Genomic DNA, 25,473 nt, shown 5'->3' on the forward strand with positions numbered 1-25,473 from the left:
TGCCAGACTTTTCGTTCTAGACAGGCTGTGGCTGAGCATGAGGCACACTGGCCGGGAAGGCGAAAATCCTACCACTAAATCACCACTGCATAGATACAGATAGATACATAGACAGACAGGCAAATAGGTGTGTATATATATATATATATACACGCACACATATATAGTTAAATAAACCTCTATAGGGCTCAGACAAAAGTGTAAAAAGGAAATAGAACAAATACATTCATTTTATTTGTTTTTCATGTGGCTGGGCACAGGGCAGGACTGGAAGATGAAAGGGCACAGAAAAAGGGTCCTGTCTGGAAGAACCCCAAGTAACCTGAAGACAGCATGCCCTGGACAGTACAGATCTCAGGCAAGGCAGCCTGCATAAAAATCTATGCCTGCAATTGAGGATCTACATCTGGAAGTGTGTTATTTAAATACATTAACCCATATACCAAATCAATTTATGTTAACCTCACATAGTGTTTGCCATTGAAAATGAAGATCTGAGGGGAAGGTCACAGGTTTTCTTGCCCGCCTAACCCCCTAGAGTTTCATACAACCATAGAATCTATCACCGAGCTTTTGTAAACATACAATTTTCAAGTCAGCTGCAATTTAATTTGCCAGATCAAGACCAGTGAGAGAAGTAAAACTAGTCCTGAAAAGCACTGGAGAGTAAAGGCTGGAAAGACTCAACAGAAATGTTCTCTTTTCCTACCGTCCTTTGAATTGACATAGTCTTTTGCATATTGAAAATTATGGTAACACAAAATGTTATCACTTTGTTTCATGGCATTCAAGAGACAAATCTTGCACACAACACACTCAGTTTCAACCCAAAATAGCCTCATTCCTTTATTTGGTGATTCAATACAGTTTTTAATTCAAATACTCACCACATAACCTAAGCACAATATTAAGCATTTTACAAGCAAGGTATTTTACTGATTTTCTTTTCAACTGCCAAAGAGTACACTAAGTGAACTGGTTAAAGGATATACTTCTGTACATAAAAATATCCATGTATTTATACAAGTGTATGGAACAGAGTTTAAAGATAATAAAAACCATAAGATCACAATAAATAGGATGTGTTCCTATAGCACACCAGAGCACGCTTTGTTAGGAAGCTGTCAAGTCTCTTTTTTTCAAGGTGCTTTATGGTCTTCTGAGCTAGGCTCCTATTTTCCAAAGAAAGAGTCAGGGGTTAGTGATGACTAGATCTGAATATCTACTTCCAAATATTACTTTTTATTTGCATGTCCAATAACAGGGGTGAAAGACAGTATAATTTATTTTTAAAAAGTCTTCAGAACTTACAAATTCTATTGATTTCCCACTTCAGTATTTTAAAATGCAGATTACTCTAAGCTCTAGCACCATACGTGGATGAAATACATGTATTTTTGTCAGAGCAACAATATTTTATATCATCTTTGTTCCTCTGGCTATAAGAATTCTGTTTAGAAAAATTTACTAAGCTAAAAATAGTTGATCTAGGTTGTAATAAAAAAAGCATATTAAATACCTTTGGTAAAAATAGATATATTTAACAAGATTAGAAAAGCAAACAGTTATAATGTCAAAAGGAGAATATAAAAATGTACACAATAAAACAAATAAAGCAACTTATAGATAAAGTGAAGATAAGGCCACTCTTCAGGTTTGTCTCTTCCAAACCACAAACGTAGTTTTCTTCTTCTAAACAGTAGAGATTTTAATAAGAAATATGGAAATATCCAGTCCTTCCTATGAGCATGACACAAATTAAGTTTAATTCATAGCAACATAGTTCCTTTGTAAAAACCAAGTTTGTAGAGCATAGAACATTCTCGTTTATTAATGTGATTATAAGGAGAAAAATTCCAGATTTCTGTGATTTTAGGCCCAGAACACAGAGCTTTAGAATTAAGCAAGGCAGCAGAATCAGGTCCTCACTGGCACTTGGTTTTCTCCGTGCTGACATTAACCTAGGCTCTACCCAGAGAACTTGAATACAGAACGCAGCTAGCAGAATTAGGCACGTGTAGCTCTGTAACTAGCCAGTAATCTACAAGTCAATTTTCCCCACAATTGAAGACCCTTTTCCTGTCCTTTGGACCTCCTCTCAGAACTGCTGCACAACTCCTAATCCCCGTTTGGTGTCTCCTCTTTTAGAACGCTCTGTAAATCCTCAAGATGAAAGGCCCCCAAAGCAAACAACCGAGATTGTGGATGGAGATAATGGTCAGTTCTAGAACAGAATCAGCCACTGAACTGAGCCGCTCGGGGCGGGGCCGCTCAGGGCGGGGCCACTGCGTGGCGCTGGGTTATCCTCCCGTGTTCCCCCTGCACACACAGTCACACTCCTCATGATGCTCCAGGGCCACGTCGGTGAGCGATTTGTGCAATCCCCTGACACCAATCTTTGGTCTCAACTGAAGGACCTGCAAGAGAACGGTGGTAGGTATCTTTAAACATCAACCAATGCACCTCATGTGCGTGATTTTTGACTTTTTGGACAAGTAAATTTCAGAAAAGAATCTTGAGGCCCAACAAAGGGGTTATCATACTTAATTTTGCCTAGAAAGAGCAAAAACAAACATGGCCACCCTCTCCTCCCCAAAAAAAAACCTATAAGCTATCATTATTATTTAAAAAATAACATTTTAATACCAACGATGTGGAAGGACACTGTCTCAGAATAAAGAACAGTCTTTAAATTGAAAGAATCTGTTCACTATTGTTCTCATTTAACTACATAAGAGACGACTTCACACTGATTAAATATTTTGAAATCATAAATGCACAATTAGTTGTTCTGTTCGTTGGTTTCTTTCACTCATTCATTCATTCACACATTAACTAGTATTTATACTTGAAGCAATACGCTCAAGTACGGGAAGGCGGCGGGGAGAAACATGATCACTCCACAGCAGAGTTTGCTCAATTATGCCACTCATTAATTTTCTTGGCTACACTTCAAGTCCTCTATAAATCTGATGAGATGGATTAGATGTACTTCATAGACATCAGCCTCAGTCACAGCTAACTTTCTGCAGCTGGATCCTACTGTGCAGAATAAAGAGGTTTGACATAAGAACAATAATGCCTCTATTAAATGAAGTTATTTGCAGTTTGGATAGTTGAGATTTTTTAATAAACAGCATAGAAAAACACACTGATAATACACAGACTTCCTTTTACTATTGTGACAAAATGGAAGATGTATCTATCCTGTAAAGATTACCTGCAGGAATTGATAATCATCACCTATTAAGTGTACTCAATTTTATTTCTTATAACAGAAATGATAAAGTTTCAGAAATTGTGTTTTGTTGGATTCTGAACAGAGAGCAAGTGCCTAACAACATGGAGTTGTCTAGCTTCTCTGCTTTCTGTGTGACACAGATAAATTCATAGAACAACATTTAAAAGCTATTATTCCTGAAATTTTTATTAATTCAAAAAGGCACAAGTCAAGTCTTCAAGGGTTTTTGTTGCTATTGCTGTGTTTTGTTTGTTTAAACGGAGTATGTATATCTCATTTGGAGTAGCTGGTCATATCAGCGGTGAATTAGCTAACATTTTTTGAATGCTTACTGGGTGCCAGCCACTATGATAATGTTTTTACATACTTTAAATCCCAAGAATTCTAGGAAATAATTTAGAATTATTACCCTATTTTACACATGAGCGAGCAGAGGCTTAGAGAGAGTAGTGAAACAGTATGTAGGCCTAATATGAATTATTAAAGTTAGAGTTAATTCCGTAAAGCATTTTAAAAATCAGGACATGAGTGTTATTGGAGATATTTGTGATTGTTATTGGCGATATCTGTGAGAAATGTGGATTAGGTGACTGTATAATAAGATTTATGCAGATGGATACATTAGAGATATTTGTGAGACACTTGCATTGGATGATCGTATAATTAGATACATATTCATATGTGTATGTATGTGTGTTTACCGTATTTTTATGCAAATAAAGCGTGCCTTCTATGTTTGCCAACCGTGCCCAACCCCTGCAAGGTATTTTCATAAACGTGCTATGCTAAATTTTTTTACAGCAACGTGTGAAAAAAAAATTGGCATAGCGGCACTTATGAAAATACCTCATGGGGGAGGGCAGAGTTGGGAAACAAATGTAGAAGGTGCGCATTACTGGGATAAACATACAGTGCACATGCGTGCACACGCGCGCGCACACACACACACAGAGCCAACCCCTCCCAAAGACTGGGGAATAACGGATTAACATCAAGCTGGAAGAAGTCCATTGAATCTATAGACATTATTCACAGCCTTGAAACAAGAGCCTGAAACAACAATTTTACCTGAGACTGAAAACAGATTTTGCATACTCTGTACTAATTTTCTGAATAATCCTAAAACTGATGTTATTTAAAAAAAACACATATAAGATAAAAACACAAAAGGAGAATATGATTGGCCTAGGGATTGATTTAGTTGACCACAACATTAGATAAGCTTTTTTAAAAAAAGTTAATATGACTAGGCTGAGTTTCATAGCTCTTAGAATGTTGTTGTCAGATGTTGTTGAGTTGGTTCTGACTTACAACAAAACACTGCCCGGCCCTGCGCCATCCTCACAATCATTGCTGTGTTTGAGCCCATTGTTGCAGCCGCTGTGTCAATCCATCTCCTTGAGGGTCTTCCTCTTTTTCACTGACCCTCCACTTTACCAAGCATGATAACAGACCACAACTTGTCTGTCAGTTGGTCATACTATGGCGGTTTGTGTGTGGCTGTCATGCTGGAAGCTATGTCACTGGTATTGCAAATACCAGGAGAGTTACCCATGGTAGACAGGTTTCAGCAAAGCTTCCAGACTAAGGCAGAATAGGAAGAAGGACCTGGCCATCTACTCCTTAAAAAACTGACCATTGAAAGCCTTATGAATAGGAGCGGAACACTGTCTGATACAGTGCTGGAAGATGAGCTCTTAGAATAGCAGTTATAAACTCAAGACTTGATGGCTAGATCAGGTCCCCAGATACACTGTATTTAGTAAGGACATGCTTTAAAAACTTCAAAATTGAATAAGTTTATGTGGCAAAAGATAACTCAAGTTTAATTCATATTCCCATCACATCCTTTTATATTATACCAGGCAACTCTATTATCTGCTGAGCCTTTAAGGCCTTTTGAGTTGAGACTCCTGTTTTTGAACTACCGTATTAAGGGTTTGTTCGTGTCTAGATTCCCAGTTTGTGAAGCAGCAATAAGGCTGGTCTCCAGGCACATTCTGCCTGGAGCTCCCTGGAGCCTCCAAGTGCAGGACTCCACTTACTGAAACTGAAGCAGAGCTCTGTTCCCAGCAGAAGAAATTTTAGAAGCATGTGGTGTGGAAATCAAAGTAGAACACAAGTAGTGACAGTCAATAGTCCTATTTTTAATCACAGATGTTCGGGGTTTGGATGCTGCCTTCTAAGACAGCCTTCCAGAAACTGATACAGAATAACGCAGCTGGGAAAAACCTGAGAGATATCCTGCTCAGCACACGTATTTGACAGAGGCTAGGTATCTTGCTGACAGTCACAAGTTAATGGTAGGTCTAGGACTGGAGATAGGGTGCCCTTTTTCTAGAAGCCAGGGCTTTTTCCCACTTTACCAGCTGCGAACACAGTAACGGTGAAGGGCAGGGAAGTCACAGGATGGATAGAAAGTGTGTTCTGTGAACCTGTGCATGCTTCGATTACCTAACAGCTGTCTTAGGCTCCTGTGATGCCTTCATGCACGCTAAAATCATTTTATTTATAACGTAGGGATTATTCTGTGTTGTTATTTTACTTAGTGGGAAAAAAATAAATGAAGTCACAGGAAGGCAGATTTGGGTTCAGTATAAGGTAAAACTTTTGTAAAAGTTAAACTTGACTCACAGGCATTGTTCCTGATGTATGTGTGTTACAAGACGCTGGCTGTCTATGAGGAGACAGTGGGAAATAATTGGGGATATGCCAGCACTAATGAAAATTTGGCGTGTATAAGCTCTAAGGTTCCTAAGGCTCTAAGAAACAATAATTACTAACACTTAATATTATACCTTCCCTAATTTTAGAGACTCAAGAGATGAAAGAATGAAGCATTAGTAAAAGGTTTAACATGCTATTTGGGGCAGCATGAATAATAGGAAGATTGGTATAATTATGAATATGTCCTATTGCAATTTATGTGCCTAGTAGAAAAACAAATATCAAAGGTCTCCTTTCTCCAAAATAGACAATCATTTATCTCTACGCTTGTCTTTAAAATATTTTCACTTCATATTTTAAAATGTTGAAAGTCAAATAGCTCCACCCACTTTTTTTTCCTGCAGAACACACCTATTTTTTGTGTGAAAGATCAAAATTTCACCCATGAGAGGGTACGTTTTCTAAATCCTTCATGTCTAAGGTTTTCAGTTAGGTGTCCTAATTTTAAAAAATGGAAACGAAATATTTTCTACACCCTGCTTTTTTTTTTTTTCTCATGAATGCCACATCTCTTTTCTAAACATAAACCCATTACAGTGAATTTTAGATTCACTGTTATTTTTCAATACACAAAATACCCAAAGGAAACCAAAGAGAAAATGATATACCTACCTCATGATATTTTTTCGTGACTTTGCTTGGGACACACTGACACTCATTGCAATTGTGGAGACAACAAGCACAGTTCCCACCACAGCGTTTGACCAAGAGACAACCTGGCCAGAAAATGGTATCCGTTCTCTTTAGCTCTTCTCTTATAGACACTGAGAAGTTACGAGGTGTGCAGCTGTATAATCTTACCTCTTCTTTTAGAAGGTTCAGATCCACCACTAAATGGTATAAAAGAAAGCAAGGGAAAATAAATGTTCATGCTTTGAGCCTGAATACATTCCATTAAATTCTTTTCGTAAGGAAATGTAGTAATTCCATGAACAATAGTATAACAATATTCCTTTTTCTTTTAACTATGTTTTAGGGATATGAAGCTTGCAAGTTGGGCTCTGTTTTATAGTAAACCAAGCTTCATTATGACTTAGTGAGCAATAAAGAGATGCCAATAATAAGGACAGAGCCAGCAAAACAGTTGAGAGCTATAAATAGGAAACTTCATAGAGAAGAGAGCTACACTTTCTAACCTTAGTAAAAAAGTCGACAAGGAGAGCATTGGAGGGAAGAATAGAATGTACAATGATGAATGCTTTGATTAAAAAGGATTATGAACTCAGGTCATTAATGAAGAACAAGTTAAAGAAACTTGTCAACAGAACTTTCTATAGTCTTTATGGCACTAAAAACCATAAAATATAGAAAAGGAATGAAGAAAATGTCACTTTGAAGAGAGCAGTCACTGTCGGAAAGCACTGCTTCTGCAGCATTGAGGGCGTGATCCTCGCGATTCAGACAAAGGAGACGCCTGCAGATTTCTATCTTCCCTTCTAAGACTGGAGAATTGTCCAGTTTATAACCATTGTCCCTCCTCTTTCAGCAAGCTGGTTAACTGTGCCGTGCTTTATTCTTTAAAAGAATACCTATTTGTAAAGACCAAACAAAATATCCTTTCTTCAGATTGTCTCAGTAAATCCTCAAAGAACCATTGCATTGTTTTTAACTACAAAATGATACTGTCCCAGGAAAATTATATCAAAACAGCATGTCATGTTAAATATGAATTTCTACATAACATATGAACAGAAGTTAATTATTATTAGGATAAATACCTCTAATATAGTTTTAATCTCTGCTGAAATAGTACATCTTTTTCGCTAGAAATATTTAAATAAAAAAATTCCAGTGAAATTGTAGAGTTTTTGATAACATTTAACACTTCAGGATCTTTTTTTTCAAGAATAGTGAGCTTTTTTTAAAATTTAGGAATATTAAATATAATACATCTGGCTAAATACCTTTTCAGTAATATTTAAATCATTAAAAACATGATTAGAAAAAAAGAAAATACTATTTTCTGGCTAAAAACAGCTTCAAATAATAATCACTATGTAATCTAATTTTAAATATTAGCTGCTAATTTTTAAATAATTAAAAAATGACAGGGTAATTAAGAAACAAATGCATGTTTTCTTGGCTACGTTGTATTTCTATACGTGATCAAGTTTTTCTAAACGTCAAAGGGGGCCACCTTAAGTATTTTGAAGGAATATATTATAAAACTCTGTATATGTGAGTGTCAATTATAAACTCAGGTAGCTAGATGATATGCTAAAACCTACATCCAGTATAGGAAAGCACCAAGGACTGGCTCATTCAGTACGTCCATTTCAACACCTTGCTCAGCTAAAAAATTATTTTCTAACCTTATAGAAAATCTGCTTTATTTGACTATTTAAAGATTTTTTTCATCTGAAAAATGATCCTGTGAAAATAAAGCTTTTAAATATTTAAGAACAAATGGGTTCATTTTTTCCAATGCATGAAATGACCCACTTATCCATAATAATGTTAATGAGATAATTAAATGATGTCACATATTTTACCTGATTTAATTTTGTGGAAATAATAGTATATATACACATTCCTCATTTACTTTTTAAGCTGTCTGTGAGCTTCTTCAAATGTTTTCTCTAAAAATTAGTACAGGGAGGAAGGGAGAAAATTTAAAGCGCGCACACACACACACACACACACACACACACATACACACACAGACAGACAAAGCCTGGTGCCACATTTTTCTATGCTTATTTAAGATTTATAATTCTTTAGAATGTGAACGAAGCTCTTAGCCTTCAAAGGCTCGCCATCTACCTCAAATAGGTTTAAACACACTATTTTATGAAAGTAGAAAATGAGACTGTATATGTTCACTTTAAAATGTTTCCTTAACCATAATAAAAGGTTAGATAGATTTCCCAAGTGAACTAAGTTATGATACCTGCTACAATGTGAAAATTCAAACACACTTTCAACTTGGCTCCCACTCATTTATCATGTTTGACACAAAAGTCAAAAGCCCTTTTTAAGTACTAGTTAAGCCTGACTTAGAAAATATGGTGTTTTTTTTCTCTTTTCCTGCAGTACCAAGGTATGAATGAACACCAGTGAACCAGAGGAAGAAAGAGAAAGAAGAGAAAGAAAAACACATTAATGCAGACCATAGAGTGAGATAAATACAATCACAGATTTTAAATTTGGCACATCATATTTGAAATTTATGCTTCCCATTTCTAAGGCTTCAAACTCATATATGCATCATTAAGTTGTGTGAGGATAATCTGATATCATAAATTCTCCAAACACTGTCCACAACTTCTATACAAAAAAAGAAAGAAAATTTATGTTCCAACATGCATTTTTTATAGTTTAACTATATTATTATGGAAGTTTCCCTCTGTAAAATATTTATAAAGTAAAACTCAGCCTTCAGAATCTTTATTTTGTAATATCTCTTTAGACATATGTATTGGTTTGTATTTCTAAAGAATGATGATTTTGAGCACATCACCAAAGAAACTCATTATTTCTAGTGCAAATGTTCTTGTTCAGATTCATCAAATATTGTAAGTTTTTACTAGAACGGGTAATACTGACTGAAAAAAAAAATGATTATTTTTACTTTGTTAGCTGTTAATTCTTTAAGATACTCAGTCCAAGGAGATTCTATTACTGCAATGCAATCTGAGGGTGGTCTTCCTAAGATGAATGTGAGAACAGTGTGATATGTTTATTCTGCGGAAAATCTATTTCAATGTCTAATTAGAAGCTTTTAAAAGTTTTACTTTTCATTCCTTTGTAGAAAGACTTTCAGGCAGGGAGCTGGTTTTGTCTATATAGATGTTATCCCACACCTGCATTTCAGTTTATGTAAACTTCCAAAAATATACACTGCTTTTCTCACACTTACTGTTCGCTTAAAATGTTAATAGTTTTGGCAAACTGCAAAGTGCTTCAATTTGGAAAGTGCTAAATGAATATTTGAAAAGCTCTGGTTCAGCACTGGAGGCTTTTAAATCCATGATAGCCTCTGGCCAAATATGCACTGAGTGTTGAACACAGAGCCCAGGCATAAAGTCATGGCTAGAAGACAAGTTTCTAGGCTTGGATCCAGAGATCAGCTATCAAAAAGCTAGATCTGAGCTTAGAACCTTTTCACTCCCACTGCTCCGTACAGATCTCTATGATAATACACTTCCAATATGCTAACAATAGCTCTATTCATGGGTGTTTCTGCTCTCCTTGCAGATCTTCATTTTCTTATGCCTAAGTGGGAGGGATAGGAAGTGCTGTCCATAAGTCATTCATGAAGTTATTCATCAAGATCAAATCTTATAAATATGTAACAGCTTTCAGCATCTGGACAAGATTCAGCTACCCATGCCCTTGAATACCAATTTCAAGTAAGGCCGAAAGGAAACCGTGTTTGTTGGTGTAGCAAAATACCATGGTTGGGCACGCCTGAACAGGACCTGCTCGGATGACGGCTCAAGATCCAAAGGGCTGCAACTCAGTGCAGGAAAGGGCAGGAATCCGGTAATCTTTCTGACAAGCTTTAGAAGAACAAGTCTGGTGCAGTCTGCCCTTGTGAACGGCTCAAATTAACTAAATATCATTCGCTCCAGATAAATGGTCCAGGCTGTCATTCTATTCTCTAAAACAATCCTGGGTAGATTTTCAAGGTTTCTGGTAGACTGAATGTATTATAATTATTAAGTGTATTATAATTATTCAGTTATTCCTGTTACACTTTCATTTGTGTCTGATGAGAATGTTTTCTAGTACCACTGTTACTAGGAATATTAGCTGACCTTATAAAAAAAATGAGTTAACATCACTTCCGATTTCTTGACTGTGTGGAATTAAGTATGATTTCACTCTTGAAAGAAGGTATGTCCATGTTGTCCAAAGTGATCATTTCAGAAGCAAATTTATATAGAGAAAAATTATTATGGTATGCTTTTCTCTTTGTCATTATTTTCTTGCTTTAAATTCTGTCTTGGGAACAATGAATTCTATTTTATGGTGGGCCTTTGCTGTTTTTCATAATATTTAGAAATGTTTCTAGCCTTAGGAAATGGAAGTTGATATAACCCTGATGATAGGGAGATATGGGCCCTAATGATTTTTATACAGCTTTCCCTTTTCCTAACCTCAAATCTGTTTTGAATCTATAATCATTCTCCTGAATCTTTAAATCAATATACCCCAAAGATTAGGTGTGAGAAAACAATGATTCTCATGGAATGCAATGGAAGTCTTTTGCATCAAATTGGTATTTTTGAAGAAAAGAAATGGCAGGTATTTTTAGCAAAAGTATACCTTTTAACCTTCCAAACTCACTGACTTATAATTAAGTGGCTCTTTCCCTACGAATTCGTATGTGATATGCAAATATGCTCAAATGAATAAGAAAGTAGATTATTTAAATATATCTCTGAAGCACTTCAGACTCCCATTCAGGAGCTATGGCAGAAGTATCTGAAACGCTAGTTAAGACAACTAAACGAGGTTCTAGTCTGAAGGAAGAGCTTACCTCTCGATTTTCTTCCGAAAACAAAAGCCTTGCCAAGAAGCTGCCAAGTTGGCCTATACAGATCTTCTAAGTCCAACTGCCACCTATCTGGTTCCAGGTACCGAATGAGGTCTTCCAAGGTACTAAAGGCGGTAACCGCATTATTAAGCAGGTCCAGTGGCAAAGCTGAAGGCGGTAACACTGAAGGACTCACAGCTTCGGTGAATTGCTGAAAGTAAAATGAATCCTATGTTAACTGTTTTGAAAATGACAAAGTATTTCTGGACTTCTACAAACAAACAAACAAAAAAAAAACCAAACCCACTGCCGTCGACTTGATTTCAACTCATAGCGACCCTGTAGGATAGAGCAGAACTGCCCCATAGGGTTTCCAAGGAGCGGACGGTGGATTGGAACTGCCGACCTTTTGGTTAGCAGCCAAGCGCTTAACCACTGTGCCACCAGGGCTCCATTTCTGGACTTACGCACTGCTTATGTGGACTAAGGCAGAAACACACACGGGAAGTGGAACTGCAACCAAGTTCGAAGTGATTAGTTTTCGAAGACTTCCTGTAGGTGAACGCTGATATATTTTCTACGAAGTAAGAAAGGCATAAACTTTCATTGCCACAAACCATGGTGGATGTGGATATCTACTGCTTGAAATAGCCACTGCTTAAATGTAAATATGGATATGTCTTCACGGTTCAATTATGAACTTACAGTGAAAACTATATAGAATAGTTTACCAAATTTTTCTTTTGCTTTCTACTTTTCATTTTCCTTCATCTGGGAAATTACTTGGTAGTTATGCAAACGAGGGTCAGATAAACGTCAAATTTCATATAAAATAATTAACCCATAAAGAGCAAGAAGAAAAGATAGGTAAAAAAGTCCTTTGACACTGGAGAAAAACTTGCTAATCAAGACAGATAATAGCCCAAACACAAAGAATAAATTTGATAATTTTCCTTAAAATATTTTTTAATATAAAAGACCTAAACAAGGTTAAGACAAGGGAGACACTGAGAGAAAACTATGAGGAACTAGATAACGGTCACAGGATTTCTGTCATTAGGCGCCCTCGAATTGGTTCCGACTTAACAGCCACCCTACAGGACAGAGGAGAAACTGCCCCAGACGGTTTCCAAGGAGTGGCTGGTGGATATGAACTGCCAACCTCTTGATCAGCAGCCGAGCTCTTAACCACTGTTCCACCAGGGTGCCGCATCACAGTATTAGTATACAGAATATATATAAAAAAGACAACTCAATAAAAAAATGGGCACATTCCAAACAAAAAGCTTGAATGGTCAATAAAAATATAAAAACATGCTTAAATTCACTTGTAATCAGAGAAATGGAAAATAAAAGTGAGAAATTATCTCACACACAAAATTACGAGATACTATTTCACATACATAACATTGGCCAAAAATTTAAAAAAAGGACTGCCGACGTTTGAGTGAAGTGGAATTCATCTGCTCCGCCTGCAGGATTGGGTGTAAACTGGCATGCCACTTTAGCTGACGGAATTGAGGGTACAGGATACTAGAGTTGAAGATTTACATATTCTAAGTCCCAGTAATTCACTTTTGACCTTCACATCCTCACGTTTTGTGCACATGGAAATACTTGCAAGGGTATTCACTCTAGCGTTGTTTGGAAACAACCTAAATGCACATATATTCCGACTCATGGTAGCCTCATGTGTGTCTGAGTAGAACTGCTCCATAGGGTTTTCAACGGCTGATTTTTTGGACGTAGATCACCAGGCCTCTCTTATGAGTCACCTCTGGGTGGACCCAAACCTCTAGAACCTCTAACCTTTTGATTAGCAGCTGAGCACTTTAACTGTCTGCACTCCCTGGGACTCCAAATGCACATATATAAGAGAATGGATTAAAGCATATCACAAAAATAAACAGGAACAACAAACTGGGACAATCGTTTCAATAAAACTGAGAAAGGGCTAATATCTTTTATACAATTGGAGCTTTTAAAAATTTGTAAGAAACCCACCCCACCTCAATTTTTAAAGTGGGCTAAGGGTCTGGGTTGGTAGATCAGAGTTGAAATAGAAACAGGCAAAATAAATACATAAACAAATGTGCAACCTATTTTCTTATTTATTTTTCGGCAGAAGGAAGGAGTGGAAGAGCATGGCATAAAATGTGGTTGGTGTTCATTATAGAAGTTTTTATAATAACAAAAAGCAGAGAATAATCAAAATGTACACTAGTGGAATAGTTAATTATACTGCACTCATAAAGTCAAAGAGTACGCAGCCTTTACCAATGAGGTCCTCCGGGAATGCTGAACTACAAGAGAAACGCTTGTAACACAGCAAATGACAGAAGCCCAGCTACATGAATACAGCTTTAATATAAACCAGGATTCCAACATGCAGAAACTGAAACAATACAAAACAATCAAACGCAACTAAAATGTCAAGGGTGCTTATCTGTGGCTTAAACGAGAATAGGTGATTTTAAGTTTCTTCCTTAATCATATCTATATTTTCAACATCTTCTACAATATATATGGACTTCTTTTGGAAATCAGATAAAAACGATAAAATTTTTTATAATAGAAACACTGTCACATTGGATCTTTCTTTTCATCCTCATTACTTGGATCCTGGGCTAGACACTGAAAACCACACACTGTATATGGTAGTTGTGAACCTGTCTCCGTGCCTTCTATCTTTCCTTCCTCCTCTTATGCTATGCTGCATAAGCCCAGGTTAAGCTACCTAAAATAAGCCATCATTGCTCATATGATGGATTTGGACAAACGCCTGGAGTGATTTCTCATCTGGAGGATAAAATCCAAATTCCTTACCCAGCAGCACTCAGGACTCACGAATCTCTTTTTTGCTGTTTACCATCTAATCCTTTAACTCATCAAAGACATGCACATTTTGTTCCAATCAATCTAGTCTCTTCAACAACTCCTGTCCATGTCATGCCCATCTCAGACTTTGTTCCTCTACCCATGCTAAAGGCTGCTCCCCTCCCCGTGGGCAAGGCTCTCTCCCTCCTATGATCCCCATAATAAATCCTTACAATTTATCACGGTCCTTTTGGAAACCCAATTCACCCATGAAACCTTCCTCAGAAACAGGGTTATCACTGGCCCATGTATCTCTATTGTGTCAATTTGAAAAAGATGTGTTATCTGGGCGGACACAGACCTGTGGGCACACGGCAGGGCAAAGAGAAGTTGTCCTGTAAATTAGGACACAGAACACCTTTGTCTGCGCGGGCGCAGCCCTCGTTGGGGCTCATAGCTTTGTGAGCGCAGGGTTTCCTTTGCCCACTGGGGGCCATCCGTACAGAGCGTGATATGCAGAATTGATGTGGCAGGCTTGGATCACACCAGTTTCACTCTTAAAGACCTAATTTCAGTAATGCCAAGGGTGTGGCCAAAATATCAGGATTAAGACGCTTTCCAATTATCTTAAGATGTTTTTGATCTACCAACCAGACCGCTCAACTTTGGAGCATAGAAACCAAATCTAATACCCTTCTATTTACTCACAGTGTTTTAATTGTCCAAGAAACACAGATTATTTTGATGGAGAGTACAATGATTCCACCTGTTTATGTGGATTGATAATAATATTATTTACATAAATAAATATCTAACACAAGTTGTCATTTTGAATTTAGCCAAAGTGGTTAATATTGATTAAAATTATAATGTTAAAGGTTAATGCATTTTTTTTACAAATTGAAAAAAAGTAAGTCAAAATTTATATATTCATATAAAGTGAAAATTAATGGTCGGTAATATTAAAAAAACAATTAAGTATTACTCATAACTATGATGATATAAACAAATCAAGTTTCACAATCTGCATGAAGACAGTAAATTGTTGACAGAAAACATTTTATATATATAGAGCCCTGGTGGCATAGTGGTTAAGAGCTCAGCTGCTAGACAAATGGTCGGCAGTTCAAATCCACCAGCCGCTCCTTGGAAATCCTATGGTGCAATTCTACTCTGTCCTATAGGGTGGCTGTGAGTCAGAAACCACTTGACGGCAATGGGTATATGTATATATATATACATATATAAACAACACATACTAATTAAAGTGCTATAGTGTGGCTATATATTTTAGACATGATATAAAATTGTTATTTAATCTATTTTCAATTAGACCATAATCCGAGAGTGAGTTGCCTTATTTTGCTTCCAAGCCTGCTGAAGACCCTCTTAATAGAACACTCCTTCGGAAGCAGTGAAAAATCCCAACTGAAATCAAAATTGCTGAGATAATGCTCAAAACGTTCGTGCAAAACAAAGGGAAGCAAAAACAAGCCTGTGATATTGGACGGAAGAAAAATACGCACCTGGGGTCCAAGCAAGTTCAGAATATCAATCCCTTCAGATGACGAAGGAGGGGAGGAAGACAACCTGGCAGATGTTATGGTATGTTTATCCCGGTCAGTGTTATGAAATCTTCAAGGTTTTAAATATTTAAATTAGAATAAGATAAATTTTAGAAGATAACTACATCCCCCCCCTTATATACATACACACACTCAACAAACAGTCCCCACTCTAAAAAATGGGGAGGTGAGGGGGACCAACAGGCTTTCCCTGGAGTTAAAGAACCTATTCCTGAACAGGAAACCCTGGTGGTATAGTGGTTAAGAACTACGCCTGTTAACCAAAAGGTCGGCAGTTTAAATCCACCAGGTGCTTCTTGGAAACCCGATGGGGCAGTTCTACTCTGTCCCTGGTAGGGTTGCTAGGAGTCGGAACTGACTCGACAGCAATGGGTTTGGTTTTCTTGTTTTATCCTTGAACAGAACAGAGGAAGTGGTGCTTCTGTTTAAGGGCCTTCTCATAACTGTCACCCCACCCGCTGGATGTAGGAACAACCAATTTGCTCATGTTTTTGCAGTTCTGCTTTTCTGAGTTGGCTAAAGTTTCTCGCAGAGAAAAGGGAAAGCGATGGGAAAAAGAAGTTAGAGGGAAAAAATGTCCTCTCAGTTTTTTAATTTTCCTTGAACAAAACTCTACCATTCAGGCTACAGGTTAATAGCCTGTTCTCTCAAACTCACTTCTAGAAAATTCTAACAATATCTTTGCTATTTAAAAATGCTTATGATTGTGCTATTAAGCTAATTAGAATATGTGACAAGTGTCCTGACTTGAATTGGATTTGCATATTCTTAATCCCTATCTCATTAGTAACCATGAAAACAGACATACCTCTTACTATGTTAGGGGCTGCCCTGAGACTGTTTAGTGGATGACAGAGGACGGTAATGGAATGCAGATTCTTGGTGTTCTATAATGTAAACAATGAAATCAAAACCCTTACTTTTGTAAGCCATTAAAAAACTTTTCTGTTTTTTACCTGCAGGGCAGCAGCACCCAGACCCTGTCAGGTATAGTATTTTGGATAGATAAATTTGTGAAGAAGCGGAAAAGAGAATCTGAAAGCTCTGTGCAACAACGTGTCCTGTCAAACAGTGCATTTCTCAGATGTCAGCTCTATGTGCTACAGATCCAGTACACACTGAGGGCTTTGAAGCTCGGTGGTGAGAGCTCTCCAAGTGGCCGTACAGCATGAGAGAACCGTGCTCAGGAGTCAGGGCGCCTGGAATTCTGGTGCTGCTCATATTTAGGCAACAGAGTTTGGCCAAATACTTCCACGTCTCTGAGCCTCAGTTTCCTCCTCTGTAAAACATATCGCGAAGCTTCTCTCTAGCTTTGAAGTTCAAAAATTCTGTCATCTACAAGGAGCCCTGGTGGCGCTATGGGTAAGTGCCCAACTGCGAACCAAAAGGTTGGCTGTTAGAACCCATCAGCGCCTCCACAGGAGAAGAGACCTGGAGATCTGCTCGCATAAAGATCACAGCCTAGAAAACCCCGCGGGGCAGTTCTACCCTGTCCTATAAGGTTGCTGTGAGTCGGAGTCGACTTGGTGGCACAAGACAACAACAACATGTCATTTTCAGATACAAGAGGGTCCAACACCAGTTTCAGGAGAATTATCTGGAGAGCTTAAAAAGTGTAACAGAGCAACTAGTGATTGTGGGGTGGGGCTGAGACAGCTCTGTTTTTTTTAAGCTTCTCTACTGATTTAGATTGCCAGCCAGTTTTGAGACACCACCATATCATACATGCTTAATTCTATGTTGATATGTTTTTATCCTGTGAGCACATACAAGTTGTCTTAGTTATCCAGTGCTGTTATGACAGAAATACCACAAGTCTGTGGCTTTAACACACAGAAATTTATCTTCTCCCAGTTTAGGAGGCTAAAAGTTTGAATTCAGGGCGCTGGTTTTCTCGGTCAGCTCAGAGGAAGGTCCTTGTCTCTGAGCTTCTGCTCCTGGGCGTTCTTCATGACTTGGCATCCCTCTTCCTCCATTTCTGCTTCTCTTGCTAGCTTGCTTAATCTCTTTCATATCTCAAAAGAGACTGACTCAAAATATACCCTCATTAACATAAGAAACATGACCTAATCCTCAATGACATAACCTAACCCTGACTCATTAACATAACAAACACAACCCACTCCCAAACGGGACTACAACCCCAGGCAGAGGTCAGGATTCACAACACATATTTTTTAAGGATTGATATAAAAACAGTTTTCAAACCATGCTGTCATCAGTTTTTCACCTTCCCCTCTACAGTAAGTATTACAGTAGCAAACGAAGGTTAATATTATACTATGTTCATTCAATCATTTATTAAAATTTATTAAGAAGCTATTGCCTGGCACTTTGAAAAAAAAAAAAAGATGCAAATTCTTATCCTCCTTATCCTTAATAAGGCAAGTATTCTCTCATCATAGAAGAAAATTTTCTTTTGCCAAAACACAAAACCAAATTGAGAATTTGCTGTTATGAATACAGATCACACAAATCCTGGTGAGTAGGAACCATAAACAGTGAACCTAATATGAAAAAATAACTGAAAAACAAGTTTATCTTTCCTTTTTACAATTGAGAAATAAATAGTAATCCCTGCCTTCAGACAAAGTAATGACCACATGCATCAGCGTTACAAACTCAAGTCAGCAAGCTAGGCTGCAAAATAAGTTTCCTCATTAACTTCTCTGGTGCTACGCATTTACTATCATATTTTCCTTTTATAGGAAAAAAAGCTCCATTTTGTTTTTTGGGATAATACCATCTGAACTGCTTATAATGTCACAATAAATAGTTACTTATCTCTAAAGAGCCACACTTTGTCTTTTTATTAGGACTTCTGTGGCTAACGCAATTTAAAAAATACAACACTTACAATGAATCTTCCCTGGATAAATACACACATACAAATGTTTACCTTGAGTAGCATAGCAACTGTTGCAAAACTGTTAGGGCCCACAAAGATTTATGTTACTGCTTTCTTAGCCAAATGCACACAGTACATTTCAAACCGATAAGGAGCCTTCTACCTCATTCATACCTAACGGAAGGGTTAGGAATGCAGGTTAGGTTTTATTATTGTAGTTCTAAACAAAAGCAACAACCAGAAATAATCCAAGAGTTGTGGGAGAAGAAAAGAAAAAAACACCTCAGTCTTCTGTAATATCACTTCTGAAAGGTGTCTCCGATCTCATTTCTCTACTGTCAGATTCTTACTCTGTACATAGATCTGACTTTGAAGAGCTTAAGAAGCAGTTAGGGCTCACAGACATAAATGCCTGGCGGGAACAACTGACTGGAGTCTACCAAGACACAAGAATGCCCTGGACAATTCGTTTGTCGTCTTTGTCCTTCCCTGGTTCTAATCTGACTTCATCCGAAAAGCTATCTGGGTTATGTTTTTAAATTACATCTAAACCAGCAAAGAAAAGCAAATGTTTGCATTTCTACTCAAGAACAGATGTTTTAATACTGCATGGGTAATGCAGATTATATATTAAGTGAGAAATCTGAGGGAAGGTGGCCAACTGTATTCATATCAAGTCTTAATGCTGAGAGGTTCTTATTAAAAGTGCACGGTAATTGAGTACAACTTGATGTATCTATATAACCATCACACTGACAGGCCAGCTCGAGAAGCAAACAATTTGCAACAGTCAGCACTTAAAAGCAGTAAGTAGCTCAAGGCTCAAACTTGAAACTGACCTTCAAAGACGAGGGAGTTTCATGGTTTCAGGCAAACTGAGTAGCAGCAGTATTCTGCCTGAGCCCATATATGGAAAAAGAGATGACCGCTTTTGCTCAAAATGATGTCTTAAATACAAGTAATGTTTATGTTTGTAAGTACAGCTTCTTACTAACTTGACGGATGAAACAACTACTACTGGCTGAATTTTCCTATCAGCAAGAAACTTGAGAACTACCACAATCCGACTCCATTTACAAATTAAGTCTTGTTACCCTCAAATCCTCCTCACCTACAGCATTAGTGGTAAGCAGGCACCACGGCTAAAAAAAGAATTCTACCCCAAGGCCATCACCCTAGGTTTGAAGGTCTCAACAGAAGCCAACCCTTTACCGGGGAGCAGGCTCATTGCTGCCTGGTGAGTCAGGCAATACACAGTCTTCCATTCCTGAGGTAAAATTATAGATTATAAATACTAATCTAAACTGAAAACTAGAATTTCATAGGACTAGTAAATAACACAGTCCCAAGCACATTTTCCACAATGGCATCTGTGGGAAGCCAAAATTAAGTTTTTTTCTAATAAGATTTAAAAAAATTATTCCTGTGAATCAAAATGAGACAGGCCATAGAAAGCTGAAACAACATTTAGCAGCCGCAAGTGTGACAACACCACATGACATGGCATTGTTCCTAATCTAGATACTGAAGGCTGTGGCCTCACTTGGGTCAAGTACTCAAGCACTGGTCCTGGTCAACGGGAAGGAACTTCAAAGGAACTAAGAACTGTGAAAAGAACACATCTTCACTGCAAAGCTTGAAATACTGCATATCTTTTATCAGAATCACCGAAGACTCTTTCTTACAGAAATTTCTCCTAGAGTAGAATATTTATTTAATGCATCACTCAAGAGCCACTGTGGGCAAGTTGTCCAATGTTTTGTGGCGACTCAGCTCTGAAATGGTGACTATCTTAGGTAGACACTTTCAGTTATGGGTTCAATAAGTTTAATAATCAGGTAAGACACTAAGCCTCATTCTAATTCTGTATGGGACTTGAGTGGAATACCTTATTTTGGGTACTGAGTTATTTGACAATATAAAAAGAATGTGAGCCAGTAGTTGAAACTCAGCTATTTCACATTTAAAATGGGGATGGCAATAAAAAATCTCTTAGGGGGCGACGGTTGAATAACACGATGAACATAATTAATGTCAGTGAAGTAGACATGTGAAGTTTGTTGGAACAGCAAATATTTTGTTACATATAGATTTACCACAATAAAAAAAAGAAGTAATGACATTTTTACGGAATCGAAATTAACAATTTACATTTTTTCGTCATTGAAATAAAAATGTGTTAATTAAAAAGAAATTCCCAAGGGGATTGTTTTGAGAAGAAAATGAGACAATCTGACGAAAGTGCTTAGCATCTAAATAGAGTATTAAGGCCACCCATGATCCCATGTGGTTGAATCCAAAGCTCCATTTTCTCAGTCTTCATCACAATTGACCTATCAGTGGCTTTCTTTTGACCTTGCTAGATGCTTCTTCTGAACTCTTTTAGCTGGTTCCTGCTGATCTCCTCCTACATGCTGAAGTGTCCCAAGGCTCAGGGCTTGGGCCTCTTCTATTTTCTGTCTATATTCATGCCTTTAGGGAGATCTCTGGTATAGTGGTTAAAACACTTGGCCAGTAACTGAAAGGTCAGTGGTTCAAACCCACCAGCCACTCTCTGATGGACAATGATGTGGCAGTCTGCTTCCCTGAAGATTTACAACCTTGGAAACCCTATGGGGCAGTTCTACCCTGTCCTATAGGGTCGCTACAAGTTGGAATCGCCTGGATGGCAGTGGGTTTGGTTTGGTTGGGGTATTCACCCTTTCAGTGATCTCACATTGTTTCAACGTGTTACATACTCTGTCTATGCTGATAACGACCAAATTCCTGTTTCTAACCTGCACATTTTCACCACCTCAGCAACTGGCATCTCCATCGTGTGGCGTAATCCTTTGCTCGCTGTCCCTGATCTTCTAACCCTCTACATCAAATTCTCTTGGCTTTACCTTCAGACTATGTCCAGAATCTGACTACTTTTTACCGCCTCCAGTGCAACCACTTAGTAATCCAAGCCAGCATCTGCAAGCGTTCTTACTGGTCTGCCTATTTTTGCTTTTGCCTTTGTTGACTGAATTAATTGAGTTTTACACATACTAGCACAAATCACAGACACTGTTAGTAAAAATACCCATTATTTTTATTTTTCTAGAAATACGTATCTGTATTTAAATATTCAACTGTAAAAAAATGGCCTATATTTTAAATATTCCATAGATTACTCTCAGTGGAACTCGATGACAGGGGTTGGTGGAGATTCCACACACCTCAGTTAACCCACCCTGCCTTCCGAAATCTGCCACTCACCCTCCCCTGCAGTTCCTTCCTGCGCAGCCTCACCAGCCTCCTGCAGAGTGCGGCTGAGGCAAACGATGCTCGTCTCTGAAGAGTAGGTCAGCCATACCCACCAGCCTCAGAAAATCAAGTGTTTCCCTCAAGTACATGGTGAACGTCTCATTTCTGTGTCTATCTATAGGGATAAATGGTTAAAGCAAGGGCCATCTACCTTAAACTGTTGTAAGGATTAATTAAGATAGTATAATTGAAAATTTTAATATTCAACTAAGAAGACTTAGAAATGATCACATACATTACTTTTATTGTCTATTTTACTCTCCTAATTGTACTAATTTTCCACAGGATAAAAAGTTACTTTAAAAAAATTTAGTTTGTGATTTATCTTGGTTTGCGCTGTATGGAGTGACAGAACCTATTTAGCCGGGGTTCAGTGATATTCCCTCTCAACATTCTTAGAACTCCTGACATGGCAGATCAGAGCTTGTCCTGCCCCACAGGGAAAATCCTTGAACAAACGTCTTTCTCTGCTAAAAGAAATTTATATTCAGTAGCACTTCTGTGGGGGATAAATGAGCATTTCACAACAAGTTCAATAAATGCAAGTCTAGGTATGTTTATGGCTTTATGCTGAGAAATTAAACAATATATATATGATAATATCCTTTGCTCATATCTTTACTTCACTTTTCTGAATTTATTTACTTGCTAGAAAGTCTCTACTATGAAATGAAGAAACAAACACTCCCCTCCCAAATGCAAGATTTCACTAGTGAGGCCCTCTGCGTGACAGTTTAATTACAGTGTGTAGGTTTGCATTAAGCCCAACTTCAAGAAAGCAACTAGTCAGCACACAGTGTTCATTTTAACAAGAAAGCAAGACATGAATGACAGTTACTTTACCAAGTGCTAAGTCATTTCTTTTTATATTTTTAAATCTCTCTGTGACATTCCTATTAGGCTACAAAGCCTTCATTGCTTATTCACAGATCTGAGCACCTCCAAAAGTACGAGTGTGCACAGCAGTATGTCCTTCATTATATCCTTTCATATTCCTCACTATATTAAAAAGAAATTGTGTCACACAGTCAGAATTCTGGGCAGGAAGAAGAAGTCACCTAAGGCCAAAAGAACATAAAATACTTTAATGAAATACGCTGCCATTAGCACAAACATACCTGAGAACTCTTTGCCTTCTGTTGACTAAAGCAAGATGTGGTTTTGACAATGGAGGCGGAGGAACAGCTAACCCATTCACCTGTATTATACACCTGTGAAGTGCTGGCACTGAGGCCACTGTGGAGCTCCCACCTCCTGACAGACAAACCTGTGTTCAGGAAGTAAAGACCACAACAGCGGGCAAAAGTTAAACGCTGCGAGAGCAATGAATTCTTCCCAGAGAAATTACGGGGGACCACAAAGAAGAGGTGACAGTAAAGTTAGAGCCCAGAGAAGAAGTAAGTTCTTATCCTACGTACTAGGAGGGAGATGCACTTCAAATGTTTATAGAAACCAAGATGGAAAAAAAAAAAAAATGAAGTTGTGTTAAGAGAAAGAAGAGTGTGGGGGAGCAGGTGCTGGGAGGCGAGTCTGCAGAGATGAATTGGGACAATGAGGAAGGCTTTGTGCGCCAGGCTGTGGAGTTTGGACTGAATCACACAGCAGTGAGACAGCTAAGAGACATTTTCAGAAAGGAGGGATACGATCAAGTTTGTAATTCTGGCCTTCTACTTTTCTTCTGTGTGGGGAGGTGTTCTAGATTGACTGAGGGCGGAAGGAGGGATAGGAGACGCAGGAGAGAGCTACAGACAAGACTTTGGAATTGGAGCCTTTTGTCGATGCCGTTCCCCTTGTCTGTAATGACCTTTCTCCCTTCATTATATAGCTAATGACTAAAAAACGAAACCATACCTGTTGCCGTTGAGTTAATTCCGACTCATAGTGACCCTTTAGGACAGAGTAGAACTGCCCCATAAGAGTTTCCAAGGAGCGGCTGGTGGATTCGAACTGCCAACCTTTTGGCTAGCAGTCGAGCTCTTAACCACTGCACCACCACTCATCAGTGAAGGCAACTCCTCCAGGAAGCCTTCAGTAACCAGGCTTCTCTCTCCCTCCACATGACCATCATTATCTCGCTGTTCGTTTTCTGATCTCCTGTATCATTCAGTTCATATCACTGAATTAGAATCTGTGTATCTCTCTCTCCCACTTGCCTGCAAACCCTTTCGGGACAGGGGCCAATCTTAAATCTCCTGGATAACCTGACTCCCTATTGACTTTTCAGGGAAAAATAGTAATAAAAATGCTTTAAACAAACAAAAAATGTATGCGTTATGAACTGATTACTACCAGGGAGGACAAGACATGAAGAACAGGGTGTCAGGGTACATGTCTGTGGTAGAATCAAGGGGAACCAGTAGTTTATGGGACACGGATTAAGGCAGACGAGGGTCCAGCAGGCTATTTAAATGTTTCTGGCTTCAGAGACTGGGTTGAGAGTGATAAGATTATCCACTATAGACAAAATAAGTTAAGAGGGATGGGAAAAGGCAACAAAGAAGCCATTCAGTCTGCTAAAAGACACATGAGGAAAAGCTCATGATCGTTATCATTAGAGACAGAGAAATGCAAATCAAAACCACAATGAGATGCCATCTCACCTCGACATTACTGGCACGAATCAAAAAGCAGAAAATAACAAATTTTGGAGAGGCTGTGGGGAGACTGGAACTCTTATGCACTGCTGATGGGAATGCAAAATGGTACAACTATTTTGGAAAACAATAAGGTGCTTCCTTAAAAAGCTAGAAATAGAAATACCATATAATCCAGCAATCTCACTCCTAGGAATATATCCTGGAGAAATAATAGTCATCACATGAATAGACATATGCACGCTCATGTTCATTGCAGCATTATTCACAATATCAAAAAGATGGAAACAACCTAGGTACCCATCAACAGATGAATGGATAAACAGACTATGGTACATACACACAATGGAACACTATGCAACAATAAAGAACAATGATCAACCTGCAAAACATCTCATTACATGGATGAATCTGGGCGGCATTACGCCGAGCGAAATAAGTCAATCACAAAAAGACAAATATTGTATGAGACCACTACTATAAAAAGTTATGAAAAGGTTTATACACAAGAAGAAATTACCTTTGATGGTTACGAGGGAGAGGAGAGGTGGGGAGGGAAAAACTACACAGACAATCGATAAGTGGTAACTTTGGTGAAGGGTAAGACAGTACACAGTACAGGGGACGCCAGTACAACTTGGCCAAGGCAAGGTTGTGGAAGCTTCCCAGACACTTCCAAACTCCCTAAGGGACCCAATTACTGGGCTGAGGGCTGGCGACCATAGTCTCAGGGGACATCTAGCTCAATTGGTATAACACAGTTTATAAAGAAAATGTTCTACATTCTACTTTGGTGAGTAGCGTGTAGGTCATAAAAGCTTGTGAACGGCCATCTAAGATACTCTACTGGTCTCAACCCGTCTGGAGCAAGGAAGAATGAAGAAAAC

At 38.2% G+C, this 25,473-nt stretch overlaps 1 protein-coding gene across 3 annotated transcripts in view; it reads right to left on the reverse strand.

Moving 5' to 3' along the window:
* Positions 1-816: 816 nt before the first annotated feature.
* Positions 817-25,473, reverse strand: part of PDGFC (platelet derived growth factor C) — a 275,156-nt gene continuing 250,499 nt past the window's right edge. For all 3 annotated transcript variants that reach the window (XM_004382032.3, XM_023736602.1, XM_023736603.1), the window contains 3 exons: positions 11,454-11,661; positions 6,581-6,798; positions 817-2,417 (listed from right to left, as the gene is read on the reverse strand). In XM_004382032.3, coding sequence (XP_004382089.1) covers positions 2,301-2,417; positions 6,581-6,798; positions 11,454-11,661 — 543 coding nt within the window. In that variant the 3' untranslated portion in view covers positions 817-2,300. The remainder of the gene's footprint in view (positions 2,418-6,580; positions 6,799-11,453; positions 11,662-25,473) is intronic.

Source organism: Trichechus manatus, unplaced genomic scaffold (genome assembly GCF_000243295.1).
Source record: "Trichechus manatus latirostris isolate Lorelei unplaced genomic scaffold, TriManLat1.0 scaffold00089, whole genome shotgun sequence".
Classification (NCBI taxonomy): domain Eukaryota; kingdom Metazoa; phylum Chordata; class Mammalia; order Sirenia; family Trichechidae; genus Trichechus; species Trichechus manatus.